The sequence below is a fragment of the Poromitra crassiceps genome (genome assembly GCF_964638095.1).
Source record: "Poromitra crassiceps genome assembly, chromosome: 22".
Lineage (NCBI taxonomy): Eukaryota > Metazoa > Chordata > Actinopteri > Beryciformes > Melamphaidae > Poromitra > Poromitra crassiceps.
In genome coordinates, this window is record NC_139647.1 from 21,813,986 (window position 1) to 21,834,413 (window position 20,428).

At 45.5% G+C, this 20,428-nt stretch overlaps 1 protein-coding gene and 1 pseudogene across 2 annotated transcripts in view; both read right to left on the bottom strand.

The window, feature by feature from the left end:
* The window catches only part of cfap46 (cilia and flagella associated protein 46), a gene marked incomplete at both ends in the record, with an annotated part of 104,263 nt that overhangs the window by 15,341 nt on the left and 68,494 nt on the right, over nt 1-20,428 (bottom strand). The window contains 10 exons of the mRNA XM_083658604.1: nt 652-735; nt 1,162-1,263; nt 1,422-1,558; nt 1,688-1,769; nt 10,598-10,710; nt 11,194-11,299; nt 13,146-13,178; nt 14,181-14,241; nt 14,613-14,695; nt 18,611-18,784. Of these exons, the coding sequence (XP_083514730.1) occupies nt 652-735; nt 1,162-1,263; nt 1,422-1,558; nt 1,688-1,769; nt 10,598-10,710; nt 11,194-11,299; nt 13,146-13,178; nt 14,181-14,241; nt 14,613-14,695; nt 18,611-18,784 (975 nt within the window). The remainder of the gene's footprint in view (nt 1-651; nt 736-1,161; nt 1,264-1,421; nt 1,559-1,687; nt 1,770-10,597; nt 10,711-11,193; nt 11,300-13,145; nt 13,179-14,180; nt 14,242-14,612; nt 14,696-18,610; nt 18,785-20,428) is intronic.
* Nucleotides 8,470-10,233, bottom strand: LOC310795882 (phosphatidylinositol-3-phosphatase SAC1-B pseudogene; annotated as a pseudogene). The gene has a single exon. The product of its transcript is annotated as a phosphatidylinositol-3-phosphatase SAC1-B pseudogene (transcript).

Genomic DNA, 20,428 nt, shown 5'->3' on the forward strand with positions numbered 1-20,428 from the left:
TTCAAAAAGTGAGTCATTACACACAAAGTGAAATATTTCTAGCCTTTATTTGTTTCATTTTTCATAATTTTGGCCTACAACCCCTAAAACAGTAATTCAAGAAATTAGTATAGTGTGAAGAAAATCAGCAGTTACTTCTCAGTTATGACTGACTCCAGCCTCAGTCCGCTCCCTCTGAATCTCCACCAAATTTTTGAATCGTCTTTGCTTCACAATCCGCTGAAGCCCACGGTCATCCATGGTATTTCCATGATATCATTTTTTGTTTGTAAAGTATCTGTACAAGATATCCATAGGGTGAATGTCTGAGCTATCCTCTCCCAGGGGTTACAGTGAATCAACATACCTTGGAGCTCCAGCCGTATTCGAACTCTGGAGCCATGCATGTTAACTCCCTTTTGCTCAGCACCGTAAAACACAGTAGGAAAAATGAAAAAAATATTCTCATAAAATTCTAAAGAATGTGGAAAATACATGTGAAGAATCAGGGCCAATCTTTAATGAAATGATAATAATGAAGCCCCCCATACATCTACTGAATATTGTTTGTATTACAAAACTGGGCCACATATGCCACACTAATGTTAGAAGAATGCAAAACGATTTCGCCAGGAGCTGGAGTAAATCATGTCATAATTAAGTTAGGGAGACCGTAAAGAATACAGTTGAAGGCTGATGGTGTAAGATCCACTTTGTGCTGGGCGCCATCTCCCTTGGAGTCTGAGTGGAACACATCTGCAGAAAGACAGAGAAAGGAGTCATTATGTTTCAAGTTGTTCCTCCTACATATCCAACTTGCCTTGAACTAAGCATTTCTTTCTTTCTTACTTGGATTCATTAGTAGAATCTTTGTTTGACATGTTTTGGTCTGTTTTCAAAGAGGCACAAGCCCCATACAGTACATACAGTACTGAAGAGATCCTTCAGTAAAGAGAGTTGTTGTTCATCAAGAGTTCATGGCATAATAGCGCGCACACTGAAGTGGACTGCATTGAGAGAGAGAGAGAGAGAGAGAGAGAGAGAGAGAGTCTATGTGTGTGTGTCTACGAACTACCTTTACCTTTACCTAACCTTTATGAAAATACACATGCTTGAATGTATGCGACTATACATACAAATATGAATTGTCACACTTGAGGGAAAATAAAAAGTAGGGTATACCATATGATCCTGTAACCTTCTGATTTCTCTCTGAACCCTGAACGTCTCCTTTCCTCAGGGCATGGATGGTCCGGCCAGAGGTCAGTCCGACCCTCAGGAGATCTGCAATACATGGTGTTGCATACGTTACTGTAGCTAGCTAATGATCCCCCCCCCCCTGTGTTAGCGTGTGTGTGGTTTTAATGAAATACTGATGACAGACGCATACAATTGAACCGTTATGTATTTGTGGGTGTGTGCACTGTATGTGTAAAACCCACTGTCCATAATAGTTTCCATATTGTGTGTGTTCCCTTCAGGGCTGCTGTGCCACTGGTTGAGGACGATACTGCCGACCCCGGCCAGACTCAAAAGCACAGCGGTCTCCAGGGGTTTCTCCAGGGCAAGTTGTTCAGCACTGGGGGGACCGACATAGATCGACATAGCAACCAAATATACAGACAAGGCTAGATAAATCACTTCAACAAAGCATCAACGTATAGTAAAAGTTCATCTAAGTTGTGATTCAGTAGAACCGTTCTGTTACCTCTTTTCCATGTCAAGGTTTGACTGGCGGAGAATGCTGGCACTGTTCTGAAGCAGGTCGAAGAGTAGCACCAGACGGCACTCTGGAGAGAACAAACATCATTGCCATTATCTGACAGTGGAGCATATAAGCCTATAAGTATATAGAAAATGGTATCTTCCCCGACACTAACCCATCCCACATCCCCCCAGCCACTCCCCTACAGTAGAAACCCCGCCTCTCTATGACCTACCTATAGACCTTATTCGATTGACGTCACTCACGTACGGGCACGCCCACTGCCGCCATGTTGTTGACATAGCGCAGCAGCTTTAAGTGACAACCTATGTAAGAGCAGCGTTTCTAGGAAGCTAGCCGCCGTTAGCGTTACCTGTATCGTTCCAATTGTGTTCGGATGGTGACCTGCGTTACACACGGCTGTAGTAATGACAGCAATAAAGTCCCCGTGGTTTGTTTCTATCTCTACCGTCTACAGAAGGGAGCGAGACTGAGGATACGTCAGCAGCACAGGAGAGGTGTGTGGATAGTTAGGAGAGACAGGTGAAACTTTCTGACAGCTCCTCACAGCAAAGTCTGTTCACCTCGTTTTTTCTTTTGTTTATTATTACAGGCATTAACGGCAGCATACAAACAACAACTCTGGGGTTTTTATTGCTGTCATCACTATCGCTATTTTGTAATGGAACAGAAACGACAATAAGGCCGTTACTATAGTTGTCAGCTGCAGGACGGTATGTCAACAATATGGCCATGTCCGGGGTTAGCGAATAAGGTCTATACCTAGCTATGGCCTTTTTTTCCCACCACCCACATCCCCCTACCCACCCCACAAACCCCGACTCTCTACGACATATTTCTATCCCTAACTAAGGTCCCTATTCCCTAGCCCCGCCCCCTTCCTTGATCGGATCAGCGCCAAAATTGAATTGCTTCTTCCTTAGCCCATGCTACAGCCTTCCAACAAGTGTCATGAAAATCGGCCAAGTAGTTTTTCCGTAATCGCGGTCTCAGTGAGACAAACTGCACCGAAAACATAACTATTAGGATATTACTGTAGGACATGTGGTGCAGCTGGTGCAGCATGTACGTATATCTTTTACCCCCAGGAACACAAATCTGCCAACGCCTTCCATAATTCAGACCGTGCTGTCAGACGCACTATAGTTAGCAGCGCTAACGCCAGGCTAGCGCGTGGCGCACATGTGTGGCCCAGGGCGATGTGTAAGGTCAGCTTGACTCTGTGTCAATCACATCAGATAAAGCCCATCCGTCCTCCTCGAATGCCTTTGTATCCTGGGGAGGGAGAGATGTTGTTTTTGCAATGTGCTTGAAGGTGCAGAGAGCTTCAAGGTGGTTTGGGGCAGGTTATCATTTATTTAGGGAACACTGGTGGCATCATTAAAACATTCAACAGTGACATCTATGTCAAGAAGAGTGACATCGTCAATGAAAGCATCAATGATGACATTATCATCAATGATGACATCATCATTGTTGACATCCTTGGTGACCTCATCATCCCCCTCTATGGGTGCTAGACTGGCGGACAAGGGATGCTGCGGACTCTTTTTTTTTAAATACATTTTTTATTGAATAAATTGTTTTTTTTTTACAAGAAAGACAAACCAAAACAAACATTTACATAAAACCTATACAACCACATGCACAACCAGATTCACTCAGAACCCCCCTCCACGCAGGAGCCCCCCCCCACAAAACCAACAGATATTATTATATATTCAATATAATATGTGCCCATCAGGACATATCGACCCAGGCAGGGTCAATAAGTGGACAGTCTCCACCACAAAAAATAAAATAAAAAGCCCCCAAGCACGTCTTCAACAAATGCATTCCACATGGTAATATTTTCTAATTTAGAGCCATGCACACGGTAAATGGTAAATGGTAAATGGTCTGCATTTATATAGCGCTTTTATCCAAAGCGCTTTACAATGAGTAGATAGTCTACATTCACCCATTCATACACCGATGGCGGCAGGCTGCCACGCAGGGTGCCTACACACCATCGGGAGCAAGGAGGGTTAAGTGTCTTGCCCAAGGACACAGCGACAGCAGCTGGGAGGGAGCGGGGATCGAACCGCCAACCCTTGCGTCATTGGCCGACCCGCTCTACCTCCTGAGCTAAAGCCGCCCACACGGGCCACCCATATCTCCATGACAACCAGGTACACAGCTGAATAAGCCCATTGTTCAACAGGCAGAGTGTGAGGAGGCTTCCATCTCTGAGCCACCATTTGTTTTGTGGCAGTAAGGCCCAGCAACAGCCAACGCCTCTGCCTCAAGGATCAATTCAACCCAGTAAAATCATTCAACAAAACAACAGGAGAACAACGAACAGTGACTCCAACACTACGGACATCTTCCTGGCAACTTCTCTCCAAAATAAATGAACGGCGGAACATTCCCAGAACATGTGTATAAAGGTTCCAGGGGTTGCCAGGGGGCATAACGTACAGTTAGGGCTTTGAGACGTTTTCATCTGCAGGGATGTTCCAGACTGAAAGCGGAGCCTCGGTGGAAGCTCCAGACTCTGAAGGTGGAGCCTCAGAAGATGCTGCAGACTCTGAAGGCGGAGCCTCAGTAGATGCTGCAGTCTCTGAAGGCGGAGCCAAAGGGGACTGCTGGTAGCTAAGCTGCTCAGAGCTAGGCTGCTGGTGGGACCTGGGCCTTTTCTCTTGATAGCTGGCAGTCTTGACAGAAGCTCTGGAACAGAGAGCCTGCGGCACCGACACTGATGGTGCCCGCAGCCCAGGAACAGAAATAGGGCTGCCACAAACGATTATTTTGATAGTCGACTAGTCACCGATTATTTTAACGATTAGTCGACTAATCGGATCATATCGCACAATTACTCAATCGCACTGATTTAGCTATCATCAGCTTCTAAATTTAGCTTCAAGTTGTTTTAAGCATGTGCCAAATAAAAATAAAGACAATTATTGATAATTCACTCAAAAATAATATTTTCATGAACTTTAAAGTTTAGAAGAGCATGTAGCTGCACATTTATTTCTGGCATCAATGTACTTGCATGTAATAGTGCAAATTGCAAAACTGCAAAATAGTACACATTGAAATTGCAAAGATACTGTATATGCAATGAAATATGTACTAACCCTTGAATGAATAATGCAAAATAAAATTAGGGCACGACTACGTGGCATGGAAATGGAACCAAAAACTATTCACTGCAACCAAAATATTGTAGCGTTCCTGATACTTCACGAGGCAGAGGCTTCTTGCTGGTACAGGTTCTTTATTCACAGTTATTCATATTCACAACTCTCCGCTGTTGTCATGCTCATAGATAGCAGCTTCCCCTTAGGCAGTGCGCGGAGACTGACTGCACATGCTCAGTCTCCGTCCGGAAGTGGTCCCACAGCATAGTGCTCCCCAACATAACACTCCCCCACACAGTTCCTATCTGTAGTGGAGACACTACCATTGCTCACCACTATGTGTGTACTGCTGATTCGCTACATACTCCCCGCCCAACAATAAGGTCAACGCCCACGTTGACACCACATCACACCTCCCCTGTACCAACACTCCCAGCATCTTTTTTTTCTTTTTAACAGTTCTTTGTTTTTTAACCACATCTTATATTTCCATCTCAGGCTTTTCCCACGTCTCCTCCCCACAATATCTCATGCCATACACATCATTCACTTTTCATTATAACACTTCCAACCACCATCTCCTCCTTATTTTTTTTTTTTTTTTTTTTTTTTTTAGTACAACTCGAAGTTGCTCAAATGTCCTGGAGCCCTTGGCTCTCTCCGTGGCCGTGTTAGTCTCTGTGAACCTGCCGGTGGGCCTGACCCCACCTGCAGTGTCTCTGGTGCTTCAAGTCTCTGAGTGGGGCCCGCCCGGTCATGGCCGGACGCCCCTCTCTGTGGAAACCGATTCCTTCTTTCACTCTGTCTAAGTGAAACCGCTGGGCGGCCGAGATCTGGGGGAAGGGTGCACCCCCCCCGGTATGGGGCCAACCTGTCTCTGTGGAGTACCTTCTTGCCACCAAGTGGCATCTGCACCCGGTACACCACCTCCCCCATTCTCTCCATCACCCTGCATGGGCCTGTCCAGTGACAGTCCAGTTTAGGGCTACGCCCTTTTTTTCTCCGGGGTGTGTACACCCATACCAACTCCCCCCCCTGGAAATGGTTTCCCTTTGCCCTCACATCATAGTTCCTTTTTTGTCTCATGCCCGCTTTCTCTAGCTGGGTCCGAGCGAAGTTGTGAGCGGACTCTAATCGATCTTGTAGCCTCCTGGCATACTCTCTCCCCGGGGGAGCGTCCAGTGCATCCGGTGGCTTGCCGAACGCCATTTCTGCTGGTGTCCGCAGTTCTCGACCTAACATGAGCAGGGCGGGTGTGCAGGAGGTGGACTCGTGTGCTGCGGATCTGTAGGCCATGAGGATGAGAGGCAGGTGCGTGTCCCAGTCCCTCTGGTGCTCCTCCGTGAGGATGGCCAACTGCTTTTTCAGTGTCCTATTGAATCTTTCTACTAGGCCATCGCTCTGGGGGTGCAATGCTGTGGTCCGTGTCTTTCTAATGTTCAGTTTCTCGCACATGGTGGCGAACACTCGTGACTCGAAGTTTCTTCCTTGGTCACTGTGTAGGGTCTCTGGTGCTCCGAACCTACTGAACATGCCTGTGACTAGTGCGTCGACCACCGTCCCCGCCTCCTGGTCGGGCAGCGCGTATGCCTCTGGCCATTTTGTAAAGTAGTCCATAGCTACTAGGACGTATCGATTTCCACTCTCTGAGCGTGGAAACGGCCCCATCACGTCTACCCCTACCCTCTCCATGGGGGCTCCTGCTGCTAGCTGTTGGAGCGGGGCGCGAGACTGGTCTAATGGCCCTTTGTACGCCGCGCAGAGGTCGCAGCGCCGACAGAAGTCCTGTACGTCTCTCCTCATCCTCCCCCAATAAAAGCCTTGTCTGATGCGACGGAGGGTTTTGCTCACCCCAAAGTGGCCCGCCCCTACTGTCCCATGGCAGCTCCTGCACACCTCATCTCTCAGTGTCGTTGGCACTACTTTTCGCCACTTGTTTTCTCCCGTTGCTGGCTCTTTCCAGCACTTCATCAGCACTCCACTGTTCAATCTCAGGGTGTCAAACCCTGCCCACAGCCCTTTGGTTGTGTCGGTGGCCCCCGCCACCTCCTCCCATTGCGGCTTCTGGCCCGCTTCTACCCACTGCAGCACTGGTGACAGCTCCCTGTCGTTTTCCTGGTGGCCCTTCCAATCTGCTGCTTCTGCCATCCGCAGTGTCTTGCACACTGGCCCATCTCCCGTGTGGTTAGGGCAGACTCTAGCGTCTTCTTGGAGCTCCCTCTCTCTCCCCTCTCTCTTCTCACAGTACACACACCCCCTTTCCGCGCAGGGTCGTCGTGACAGGGCATCTGCATTTACGTGGTGTCTCCCTGCTCTGTGCTCTATGGTGAAGTTATAGTCCGCCATTCTCTCTAACCAGCGGCACACCTGTCCCTCCGGCTCCCGGAAGGACCACAACCACTGCAGCGCTGAGTGGTCGGTCCGTATGGTGAACTGAGGCTGTCCCAGGAGGTAGTATCTAAAGTGTCTCAGTGCTTCTACGACTGCTAGGAGCTCCCGGCGTGTGACGCAGTAGTTTCTTTCTGTCTTATCAAACGTCTTACTGAAATATCCCACTTCTGACACCAATGTAGCGTTCCTGATACTTCACGAGGCAGAGGCTTCTTGCTGGTACAGGTTCTTTATTCACAGTTATTCATATTCACAACTCTCCGCTGTTGTCATGCTCATAGATAGCAGCTTCCCCTTAGGCAGTGCGCGGAGACTGACTGCACATGCTCAGTCTCCGTCCGGAAGTGGTCCCACAGCATAGTGCTCCCCAACATAACACTCCCCCACACAGTTCCTATCTGTAGTGGAGACACTACCATTGCTCACCACTATGTGTGTACTGCTGATTCGCTACAATATCAACAAAAATAAATAGTTTCAGTCTTCTCAGGCATCAAACATATTTTTAAATGTCGTAAGTAGAGTGCAAACTGCGGAGTAAAATGAGGTTTCCAGTATTCCCGTCAGCAACACATGAGCTTAACGTTGCTATGAGATGACAACGTCACAGCAGGCTTTTAACATTAATATCGTTAGCCAATAGCTAACGTTAGCAGCTAACGCTGCGGTTGCCAGTGAGCTAACAAGCTAATTAGCCTTCATCTGCATTCGCCACAACGTGCTTCCTTTTGAGATGCTCGCGCATCATACTCATGCTGCCATGATAAGCGAGTTCAGCTTATTTAGCAGATTTTGCACTTCACATTATTGTGGGTGAAATGCTCCCACACTTTGGAGGTAGTATGAGGACGGCTAGACATTTTTTCTGTGGAGAAGCACTGGGAGCTGCTTGTTTTTCCGGTCACGGTGATGTCACGTTTTCCCCGGATGATCAGTACTGCGCATGTGCATCAAAGACAGGACGGAGATCATCAAAGACGCCTGGATGCCAAGCCAGCCAGTGAGGCCATCGCAGGCAGCAGCTTCGCGGAAACAAAACAAACGTTTTTTTTTTTTTTTTTTCAGCTCCAAAAAAAACATGCGATTACGTCGACTACCAAATTCGTCGGCGACGATTTAAATCGCCGACGTAGTCGCGAGTAATCGTGGCAGCCTTAAACAGAAAGCCCGCGTCACCGTAACTGATGGTGATGGTAGAGTGATGAAGAGCGGTCGGGCAGGGCCCGGTTGCTTTCCACGTGCACACATTCAGTCCAGCTTCTCCTTCTGGACCAGCTTGGGAGGGTCGACGAAGTCCCGTCCATTGAAGAGGATTAAGCCGGCCATCACCACGCAGACCATTCCCCAGAGCCGCACATAGGCCAGCGTCTCTGTCCACGTGTCGCCAGCGATCAGCAGGCACATGATGCACATGGAGAATGCTACCACCATGATGATGGGCAATGTCAAGAACTTCCAGGTTTTGGGTTTCCGAGGAGGCATGCTCACATCGGCCTCGCCCACCACATAGTTTCCCAGGAACAGATCGATGGAGTCCTGTCTAAAGCCATCTGAAAAGTTGTTCTTGTAGTATCTGATCATGGAGTTGGAGCCGTCCATCAGCAGCCCCCAAAGTGTTCTTTTCCCTGTTCTTGTGAAGTCAGTCTTCAAGGCTCTAGTACCGGCATACTGCTTGGCACAGGCGTTTGCATTATCTGCCCAGGCATTCATGTAGATCTTCTCGAAGTGTGCCTGGTCTTCAATCTGCTGGCCCATCTGGAGGACTCCCATTCTCTGTAGCTGTGACTGCAGCGAACGTCTGGCCAGCAGGGTCTGGATGACATTGGTTCGGTCGAGACAATCCAGGCAGTTGCTACGAAACGTCCCCTCCTGCTGCAGTAGCACCTTCCCCTCTGCGTCCACCAGGAAGTACCCAAATCCATCCTGCGTCTCGGCGTCAACCATGTCGACCAAGATCTGCAGGCGGTGCCACCTGAAACAACTGCACTCCTTATGGAAGTCAAATGCTATGTACCTGACCATGCTGTTAGCCAACCTGGTCACCATCTTGTCAAATACAAGCTCCAATGGCTTCTCTGAGCCTTTCTGGTCAATCAAATTCAAAATCACTTGTTTTCCATAGAGAATAATCTGGGAGTCAAAATGTCTCCGGAATCCATCCAAATGACTGCCTGTTACGCTAATGTGTGGTTCTGGTTTGTACTTGAGATTGGGCCTCTGGGACCAGTAAAACGGAATTGAGCCTCGGGTCTGTACGAATGAAGCCTTGCCGCCATCGTACTGCACGATCTGCTCCGTTTCAACAAAGTTAGCCGCATGGCCCTCTGAATCGATGCCTCGGACATAGTAGCGCACACCGGCTCTGAAACAGCTCCTCCTAGAGATAATAATCCATTGAAAGACCTTTCCATTGACGCAGCATGGCTTCATGGTGATGTAGCCGTGTACAATGATACACACAAACTTGTGCAGCTCTGGCTGTGGAATGAATTCCCTCAGGAGGTGACCGTTCCAGAGAAACCGTTGATCTGCCCTCTCCAGCAGGCTCGACTCTTGGAACTCCGGGCGGGTGTTGGCCAGACGCTGCAGAGTGTTGGTCAGGTCGTAGTCTGTGGAAAAGTAGAAGTCGTCTGTATGAAGCACGTTGGTGATCATGGACAGGAAAGCTTTGTTGTCTTGCATCTGGTTGTGTGTCAGGTGTAACATTGTCTTCTGATAGGAGATCACATCAAAGTCCAGGGCCTTCCACACAGCGTGGCCTAGCAGGTCTCCTACCATCTGCGTCTTTGTGATAACAACCAGGTACATTCCTGCTACCAGGCGGATAGTCCCCATGACTCCACATATTGGCCGGGTCATAGCTGACAGAGGGATGTCCCACCTCTCGGTGAGGGTCATTTCAGTTGACACCCTGTCAATAGCCAGGACATCAGTGGCACCATGCTCACAAGCTTCGATGTAAAACCTCTCTGGTGTGGTGCGCAGGTTGAAGACCTCATAAGCGTTTGACATCTTCCCTGTAGCCTGACCTCAGTGACATGTGTGTCAGAGATTCCCGGCAGAGCAGATTATTATAGCCTTCGACAGTGACATCACATTCCAGTATGACGTCATAAGAGAAATCGCTAACCTTCAACAATGACATCATCAGATGTCGGGTGTAACATCATCAATGACATCATCATCAATTATGACATCACGGTGGCATCATTAAAACCTTCAACAGTGACAAATACTGAGTCGGGGGGTGAGGGGGGGGGAGTCAAGCCAGGAAGACCAAAGTTTTTTGATGTGCGAAATAAAATAAAATCAAAATCAAAATCAAAATGAGACCATGGAAAAGTGTGGAGTCAGTGTATCAAGTGCATTCATTTACCAGACAGGTTGAGGGCTGTGAGCTTAGCAGGCGGAACGTTTGCCACGAAGCGCTCCATCCCCAGGTAGATGAAGGCAGTGCATTTGCACAGCAGCTGCTCCACCTCAGGCAGACTGGACAGACAGACACGGATGGATGAGGGTTAGCGGGTTAGAAGTACAAGTCATGTGATGTGATGCAACATGACACATAGACGTTGAAGGTGCCCAATGCAAAAAACCCAACAAAGACAAAGTGAGAGGTACGGCTAAAACTGGAACATTGTGTTCAATGTGACTGTTGAATAAGGACACATCTCATTAATATAAGAGTGATGCCTATTAAACTGTACATGTGTTCTCTTTCACGTCTGCACTAAACAGTCAATCTCCCTACATTCATATGGCATGAATGATCACATTTCAACTTATCACAGCATTCTCATAATTTATCAGATTGCTACATCTGTAGTGTACAATGTGTTTTGCCATGCCCACAGAGGGGGTATCAAATTGGTCATGTATGGATTAGGTGACACATTGTAGCTAATTTGTCATGACTGACTTTGACTACTTGATGCATTATTGTGTGTGTAGCCTTCATGCCTGGCCTCTAACCTGGGTGTCTGTTTGCTGCCCATTAAGCCCTCCCACAGAGGAGTGAAATGCTGGCTGTGGGTCTCCAGAGTCTTCTTCATCCTCTCTGCCAGACTGCTGCTCCCTTCTATAGCACACGCACGCATGGACACACACACGCACACACACACACACACACACACACACACAAGCTGCAACGATTAATCGATTAATCGATTATTCGATTGACAGAAAATTCATCGTCATCAATTTTTATAAACGATTTTTGTTGAGGACCAATACAAAAAAAATACAAAAATTCAAATGTAAATGTGAGTATTTTCTGGCTTCTTTAGTTTTCTATGACAGTAAACTGATCAACTTTGGGTTGTGGACTGTAAGGTCAGGAGGACAAAGGAAGACATTTGACGATGTCATCTTGGGCTTTGAGGTAGCTACCGGATCCCAGCACAGAGTCTGGCTGCTATGTCGTCGTTATCTGTCGTTTCGTTTTATTCAATTTTTTTTACTCCGTCGTGTTTCCACCTCCGGAGTCTACCGCTTCTGCTAACCTTGGCTTAGATTGTGTTTTCAGCCTGAACCGCAACCGCGCAATCTTACCCGATTAATCGTAGGAATAATCGGTAGCTGCAGCACTAACACAAACACACAAACACACACACACACACGTGCCCAAGCACACGCACATACAGACGTGGATTCATGAATAAGGCCAGCAAAGTAGAGTTTTGATAAAGGAGCGGGGTGGAAAAGTACTGGAAGAACAGAGAAGAGGGGACGGCGCGAGCGGTCTCAGCGATGCTCGGCCGCGTTACAGCGAGGACAACATTCATCACTGTACGATCCTGCCTCCTCAAAAGGACTCTGGTATATCTGCTGGTGTAACACTCAGAACACACCACCCATACAGACACACCACAACAGAGCTATACAGCAGGGCTGTAAAGTGATCATCAGTGGCAACAAGCGTTTTTACTGGCCCTGATAAATAATACCAATGTTCTCGGCATTAGTTAATCCGTGTTAGAAAGCCGAGATAACGGGAATAAACTCGCGCTGAGAACATTGCTGTTATTTATCAGAAAGCTTATTAGTGTCATATTTTGCTCCAGATTGGGAGATTCTCTTTATAGCTCGTTACGGCTGGATGCTGTGGTCAGGATTGACGTGCCCGCAGGACAGCAGCTGGCGCACACGCACACACACACTAGGGGTGGTAATCACTGATCCCCCACGATACGATTTTATCACGATACTTAAGTCACGATCCGATAGCATATAACCGATATGCTAGTATTGCGATATATTGAGTATTGTGATATTGCGACATATTGTGATTTATTACATTTTTTCAACTGCAAATGATGTCCCCAAAGGAAAACACTTTGTCAACATCTGTTTTATCTGATCAGATAAAGTTTCCAGTCTGTTCATCTCACTTTAATCATTTTTATTGGAGCAAAATGGGATTGTCAAGCAGACAGACTGAGCAACAGTCATAAAAACCTGTCATAAATGTTGCATGCACTTGACATTTTGTATAATAAAATATCACGATACTTGGCATTCGATACTGTATCGATCCCCCCCCCCCACCTCTAACACACACACACTGATGATCTAAAGGCCAGATCTGGAACACCATTGTTTTAATCACATTTTAAAATAGAAGTGCACTCAGAGACCAGTCTGCTGTAATCTGCACATTTCGCGAATCGGATTGGATTTGCACCAAAATGTAACGGGTCCTTCCTTGGCCAATGCTACACCCTTCCACACAGTTTCATGAAAATCGGACCAGTAGTTTTTCTGTAATCCTGCTAACAAACAGACAGACAAACTGCACCAAAACATAACCTCCTTGGCGGAGGTATAGCTTGGCTGTATTAAAATGTAAAATGACAATAGGAAATGTTTGGAGGGGACTCATAGTTTATCACTGAGAAATAATTGCCTGGATTATATTCACTTACCAAAGTGGCCTTCATTGTAGGGGTCAACGATATCTTAGAAGGTATGTTAAGAATAATACTCTGAAAAAGAATGCCAACATATTCCAAGGGCATAAATGAAACAGGCAGTGTAACGCACAAACGTTAAAGCATTTATGGCACAGGCACATATACATCAATAAGAATGGAATATTTATGTAAAATGTCTGTAGTAAAGTGGACACAGACTTCTACGATTCCCCCCAAATAAATAAATAAATGAATAAATAAATTAGAATTGCACTTAGAGTGCAGACCTCCGCTCTGCTACGATATACACATTTTGTGAATCGGATCAGAACCCTGCATCCCCCCTAGCCACTCCCCCTACCCACCCCTCGAATCCTGACTCTCTACGATGTTCCTATCCCGAGCACCGCCCCCTCCTATCCCGAGCACCGCCCCCTCCTATCCCGAGCACCGCCCCCTCCCTTGACCCCAATCAGATTGGATCTGTGCCCAAATGTAATGGCTTCTTCATTGGCCCATGCTACACACCCTTCCACCAAGTTTCATCATGGAAATCAGACCAGTCGTTTTTTCCGTAATCCTGCTAACAGACAAACAAATAGGGATGCACGATATATCGGCAATCATATCGGTATCGGTCAGATGTTGCAATGTTAATATTGGTTATCATTCTCAGCCTAATTCTTCACATTGATATGAAATAATGCAGTAAATCTATGATTTATGGGCTTTTCCAAAGGCTTTGCAAATAAAGAAATGCATAACTTTTTCAAATTCAGTGTTAACATGTGTTTTTCAGTATGTACAAAATGTGATGATCATAAAAATGTGGTTTTATACAGATCACATCGACATCGGTAAATATCGGTTATCGGCCATAACAGCAATGTTAATATTATCGGTTATCGGCATCGCCAAAATTTTCATATCGGTGCATCCCTACAAACAAACAGACAGACAAACAGACAAACGGGACCGAAAATATACCATCCTTGGCGGCGGCAATAACATTGAAAAATGCATGGAGACCCAGACAAAAAAAGATACATTTGAAGTTGTGCATGTCTACTGGGAAGGTGTGAGGAGGCAACACACGATTCACAGGTGCCTGTGTAAGCAATAAGTTTAGCAAGTTAGCATAGCTTAGGCCAAGCACAGCAACAAAACCTATCCATCGAAATGCAAATGCCTCCAGTACTTCTTCCATCTGTAAATAGCAGCTGCGAGGGAGAATGTGAGAGAGGTTGTGAAGCCAGAGGAGAAAGAGGAAAAGGAGGAAAGATCAGCAGTGCATGACAGAGGATACATGCTCAGAAGCCAGAAATAGGATCTTTTAGAAAAACACATTATATAATTGATTGAAAAGCCGTACTTAAAAGAGAGGCGGGATGGACCTTAAATAATTGCCAGTTCTGACAGCAGGTAAAAGTAATATTGCCGCCTGTATCTGGCAGGCCCAGATTAATTGACTGAACTCACCACTTTGATGGCTCTGCTTTGATCGGCCTTCCCTTTGGCTGCCTTATTTCCACCTTTGGTCTCCTTTTTGGTGTCGCTTTCAACTGCTACAAACAGGAAGCAAAAGTGTCTGAGGGGGGAAATTACGCAGCATTTTGACTGGGGGGGGGGGCATGGGGGGGGGTAAACAAACAAACAAACAAACAAACATGAACTTCACCGGTAGTATTTGCATAGTCAATGACATTTAGCGGTGACTGGCGAAGTGTTATAAAAGTTTCTCCCTGGCTGCATCGTCTTTTGCCCTCTCAATAGAGACACTGCATGAAATAGGCCACGCCCATCATGGGGCAAAGCTCTCCGTTCACTCCCAAACACCAGCGTCATTTTCCTTGAATTAAACGTAGCTAAAAGCTGTTGTGTGGTGGGCTGCTCAGACAACAAATGTAAAAAAATCACAAATTTAAGTTTTTTTGTACCCCCCGAGCAAAACAAGGAAGCCATTGAGAATTGGTGAGAAGAAAAATATGGATCTAGCTGTCAAGGAAGTAAGTTGGAGTGTTCATCTTCCGTATATATGATCTTTGTGTGCAACACGCGACCATGCACGCAACATACTGTAGGAGAACAGCAGGATTGCGGGGGGAGTTTTTGTTTTCCCACGTTTTGGCCGTGGTTTCTGAATGATGATGCGCTCCGCAGTGTCTCTATACTGTACTACGCTATACTATACTGTACTATACTATACTATACTATTGAAGCAATAGCTCAGAACAGGCCGTGGTATATGCTCATTATATCACGGCTAGGGTTATGCTTCAAAAACACCCTAGCCAATCAGTCTCCTCGAGCACACCACTACACTCTGTTCACAAATTACTTGATATGGATTTGGACACAAACACAACTAAAGTTTCCAGTGTGCAGCTAGATTAACAATACACCATCTGAATTTGTTTCAAGGCTCTGATTTGAAAAACTGCTGCATCCATAAAGTTATTCTCTGGTCTGGACAACAGAAAACAAGAACAAAACCTAAACCTAAACAGGAAGTACAGTAAATATCAGTTCATATTTCATTTTTGACAAAATACATGTTTATGCTGCGCTGCTGCACTTCCCATAGATCTAAGCGCTCCTTGCTCTGGTGTTCCGACCTGAAGGCAGTCTTTTTATAGGAAGTGCTAATTTATCCTGTGTGCATGTTTTTGGTGCAGAGCACCGCATGGAATAACAGATGACCCTTTCAAAAGCAGCTTTGGGCACTACATCTTCTTGACACAATAGTAAAGTGTGTGTCAAAACTATGTAGTAGTATACTAGTAATACTGGTCAATACAGCGTCATCCTCATCCTTCGATTGTTGGCATTGATTGTCGTTTGATAAGATGCATGTTTCTGTGCCTCTGTGTCAGTGGCATAGTGTCAACACACACACACACACACACACACACACACACACACACACACACACACACAACACACACACACACGCACACAAAATAACTGTAAGCTTTGAATATCCCCCAAAGATATGCTTTAAGAAGGTAAAACTGTCTGCAACATCAAATTCAACAACCTCTTATTTCCTTTTTTTTTTTTTTCTGTTCCAAAATCTCAACTTGGACCAAGGGATGCAGTTTCACAAAGGAACAGAGCATCATTTTTCTTAGGATTTCAAAGCATAGCCAATAAATGACCTGATAATATAAATACAAGGAAATATTAATAGAACAATAAAACATACAATTTGAAGAGGACCTCAAAAGTAGATCGGAAAAAAATTAACAAAAATTGTTTGAGGTTTTGTACTGGACTTGAGTTTCGATTTGTCATATGAGTTGTTGATATTAGAACAATATCGTGGCTCCAAAATAACGTTATACGATCTTTTAAACGAACCGTTGTAACCCCAAAACGAAGGCAGAAGGAGACACAGCATGGCCTACTGTAGGCATCAAATGTGATCAGATTTTTTTCTTCCGCTGAGCCATTTTCATATAGGAAGAGAATATTTCAAATTTGCCATCATGTTTTTCCCCTGCGTTGAGGTGCTGTTCAGACGCTGTTCGTCCAATCAGGTGTAGCAGGGAACAAACATCGAAGCCCGCTTACAAGCATGCAATTCTATGGAGCGGGGCGGAACCTTGGAATGGACAGGTACCGTCCGTGAGTGACGGAGCAGGTGGAAAGGAGCGCTCCCGTGAGCGCTCATTATCGTGGCTCGACTCCGCTCGTGAGCTCTGCTAGGATAATGAAACCTGTCTGCCACTTTCAACAGTCCCAGTTCAAATGTGTCCTTGAAGGCACCGAGGAATGGCTACAGTTAATGGCCATTCCCTTTGACACAGAAGCAAATCATAGTGTTCACGGATGTCCGCATGAACCAGGATGTGAAATGACCTTCTCTCCTCCTGAACAAATTCCATTTCTATGGATGGATGCCTGCAGTGTACAAATACTGCTGTTAAGATGCTACAGCTAGTGTACTGCCTAGGCATGGGTCGGTTTGAAAAATTTGAAACCGGTTTGATATTCCCCAAAAAAACGTATCAAACCGGTATATTGAATTTTATTTTCTTTAAAAAAAATTGTGTACCCCATAAATGATTGTAATGCGACTGCAGTTGGTGGCGATAATGCACCTCTAAGCTGGTATGCCAACCAGCACTAACTCTGAATAAAAATAAGCAGAACCATTTAACTGTAACAACACACTGTTTTTATTTCTCATAACTATTCAGCTTAACTTTTCTTCAAACATCAACATAATAAACAAAATAAGACTTTTGCCTACTAGTGCAACTTGAGAAGAGGCTAATATGAAAAATAGTGCAATCAGAATGGATTGGCACTTTTTTTTTATATTAAAAAAAAAACGGAAATGGACCCATGCCTAGTACTGCCCACTGCTTTTAATCTTCAGTTCTACATGTGCACTGGATCAAAAAGGCGAGATCACTGTGCTGCATTCTGGCCCAGCGACATTGCAGTCATCAGGTGCCAGGCTTTGCCACTGGGCATCAGCTGTTGAGCTCGTGCTCCCCTTTGAAGTCGACTGACCCCTTACGGGTTCGGCGTGGGACCTAAAAGGATGTTATTCCCAATTCATTTTTCATAGACATTTCAAAAAATCCTTATAAAAAGAGTTTTACTTGGTCAAACCAGGCAATTCAGCTTATATTCAGAATCAGGAGAGACCATAGAACATTTCACTTGGACCAAAACACACAAAAAATAATCTGTTTCTGCAGCAATAAGTAAAGTTGGTAGAATGTGTCAGAGATGATTCTTGTTGATGATAAATGCCCCTGAGCCACACTGAACCTCTGTAATATGTATGATGTTATGTAAATTAGACTTTAGTCTGTAAAGTAACAAGACCATCAGCAAGAAGATTGGCAGCCTCTACTGACCTCTACACTGCATTTTACATTGTGTGTTACCGGATTGGATTTGGCAGGAAATCTGCAAGATTGCTTCAAGCACAAAAATAAATTGCCAGATGGCTGCTGAGGTGGGACAATTAGCAACATAGCTTTTTTTTAAATGAAAGAAAGCAGTGGGGTTTATCGGAGATGTAGTCTCAATTTTGAGAAACACAAGCAATAGCACTGGCATGAGATAGAGGCTATATGCAGCAAGGGAATAGCCCGCACAACTCCAGGTCTTAAGCAGCTCAATCGGTGCAGGTTGCAGGGAGATCGCAGAAACAGAGGTAGGCAACAGCACTCGAATTAGACAGATGCGTTTCAGCCTTAGGCCATCATCAGTGTACACTGATGATGGCCTAAGGCTGAAACGTGTCTGTTTTGCCCTTAATAAATAAATAAAAAATTATTATAAAAAAGATTTACTCTAATTCGAGTGCTGTTGCCTACCTCTGTTTCTATGAGATAGAGGCTACCTATCATCTTGATCATTTGTTTTTACGATAATTATACAAAGGTATTATAATTAACTAGACAATGATGTTTAAAATGCTGTGTGTGTACAGTCTATGTGTGTGTCTTTGGTACCTTTGTCTGGCTCCTCTCTGTGCAGGCGGCTGTGGAGCAGTTGGAGGGAGAAGTCTCGGGACACTGAACTCAGGCCCTTCTCCTGCAGGACGGACAAGGCCTCCAGGGGCAGCTCCAGGAGCCTCCTGTCTGCCAGCAACACCACATACTCCCCTGGGTCCACAGGAGAGCTGACTGTATATATATATATATATACACACACACACACACACACACACACACACACACACACTTCATGTCGGTACTGTAACCTTTCTTTTCCCCTGAGTTCATCAGACATTTACTGTACAATGACCTCCATAGAGAGGCAAAGTGACCGCCTACTTCCTGCTTCAGCACTGTACCAGGGATTTTTATCCGCCATTTATTTTCCCATAGACATTTCGTAAAATGCTTATAAAAATAGTTTTACTTTGTCAAACCAAACAGTTCAGCTATATTTGGAATGGGGATAGACCACATAACATTTCACTCGGACCAAAAAAAAAAAAAAATCCATTGAAAGAATATTTTCTTTAAATCCGCAATCTTTTTACGTTTTGGTCCGAGTGGAAGCCAGCCTGGCTCTCTGCTCTCTCGTGAGGCAGAAATCCACAAACGCTACGGATTAGCCTCCTGAAAATCTGTGCAAAGATCGGCGCAGCCTGGGGTCCTTCAGGCTAGAGGGAGGTGCTCGGCGCAGGCGAATGACGTGCAGCGCACAGGCCTTCTTGAGGCATCCTCTCTGCGCATGGTAGGATTGCCTTTTCCCCGGGAGGGTCTGGTGAGACGAAGGAGGAGCCCGGCCTGGAGTCATCCACAGGGCCTTAGACCTCCATGCACGGAAGGGTCTTTCAATACTGCGGTGTAGCACTAACTCTATTGCAGCGGATTGGGCGTGATCAACCCTTCCGCGGGCAACGTTGCAGACAGAGTAGGAAGGCTGATCCGTTTGCGGCTGCTTCCGGGATGCGGGTCGGGGTCTTAATCGGCCTCGACTGGGTCTACTGGGCGAGGGTGTATGATGTTTGACAGACCCTAAACACCTTACGACCCCAGTTAACATCACTGATGACGCGTCCCAGCGCATGCTGTAGTATGTATTTTAAACATGTGGTCTCTCCTGTTTCTTAATATATTTGAACCGTTTGGTTTGAACAAGTAAAACTATTTTTATAAGCATTTTACAAAATGTCTGTGGGAAAACAAATGGCGGATGAAAATCTCTGGTACAGTGCTGAAGCAGGAAGTAGGCGGTCACTTTGCCTCTCTATTGTAAGGAGCTTTTACTCCACTTTTGTAATCTAAGGTCCACAATTTGTAACTGACACAATGTGTTTGTTAGAGCAACACACATTTTTTAACTATTTACATATGTTTGATATGGTAGAGGCGTTACATTAACATTGCAGTGCATTGTAAAAACACAAAGTTATCATTTTGTGCCTGCAAACCAACTTGTAACATAAAGTTAAAATCATATGTTACAGCAACAGCACTGTTCAAACAAACTGGCAATCAGCCAGCAGCGAGCACACTCACCAGTGTTTAAGAGTTTAGGTGCACGGCACAGGAGAACAATTTAAGGAGGAGAGCCAGCACATACAGTATAATGTCCTTTCTTTGTGTTTATTCCAGTTTCACCAGGTACACAGACACAAACGTTTCAGCCTAACGGCCTTCTTCACTTCAGCGTGTTGCTGTCAGGCGGAAATTAAGCTTAAATACAATGAGACCGGAAGTCCATTCAATAAACGAAATATCATAATTCAGTTACAGTATATAAAGAATTAAAGAACCAAGCAATGCACAAGTTCCAATGTCAAAGAAAACAAAAAT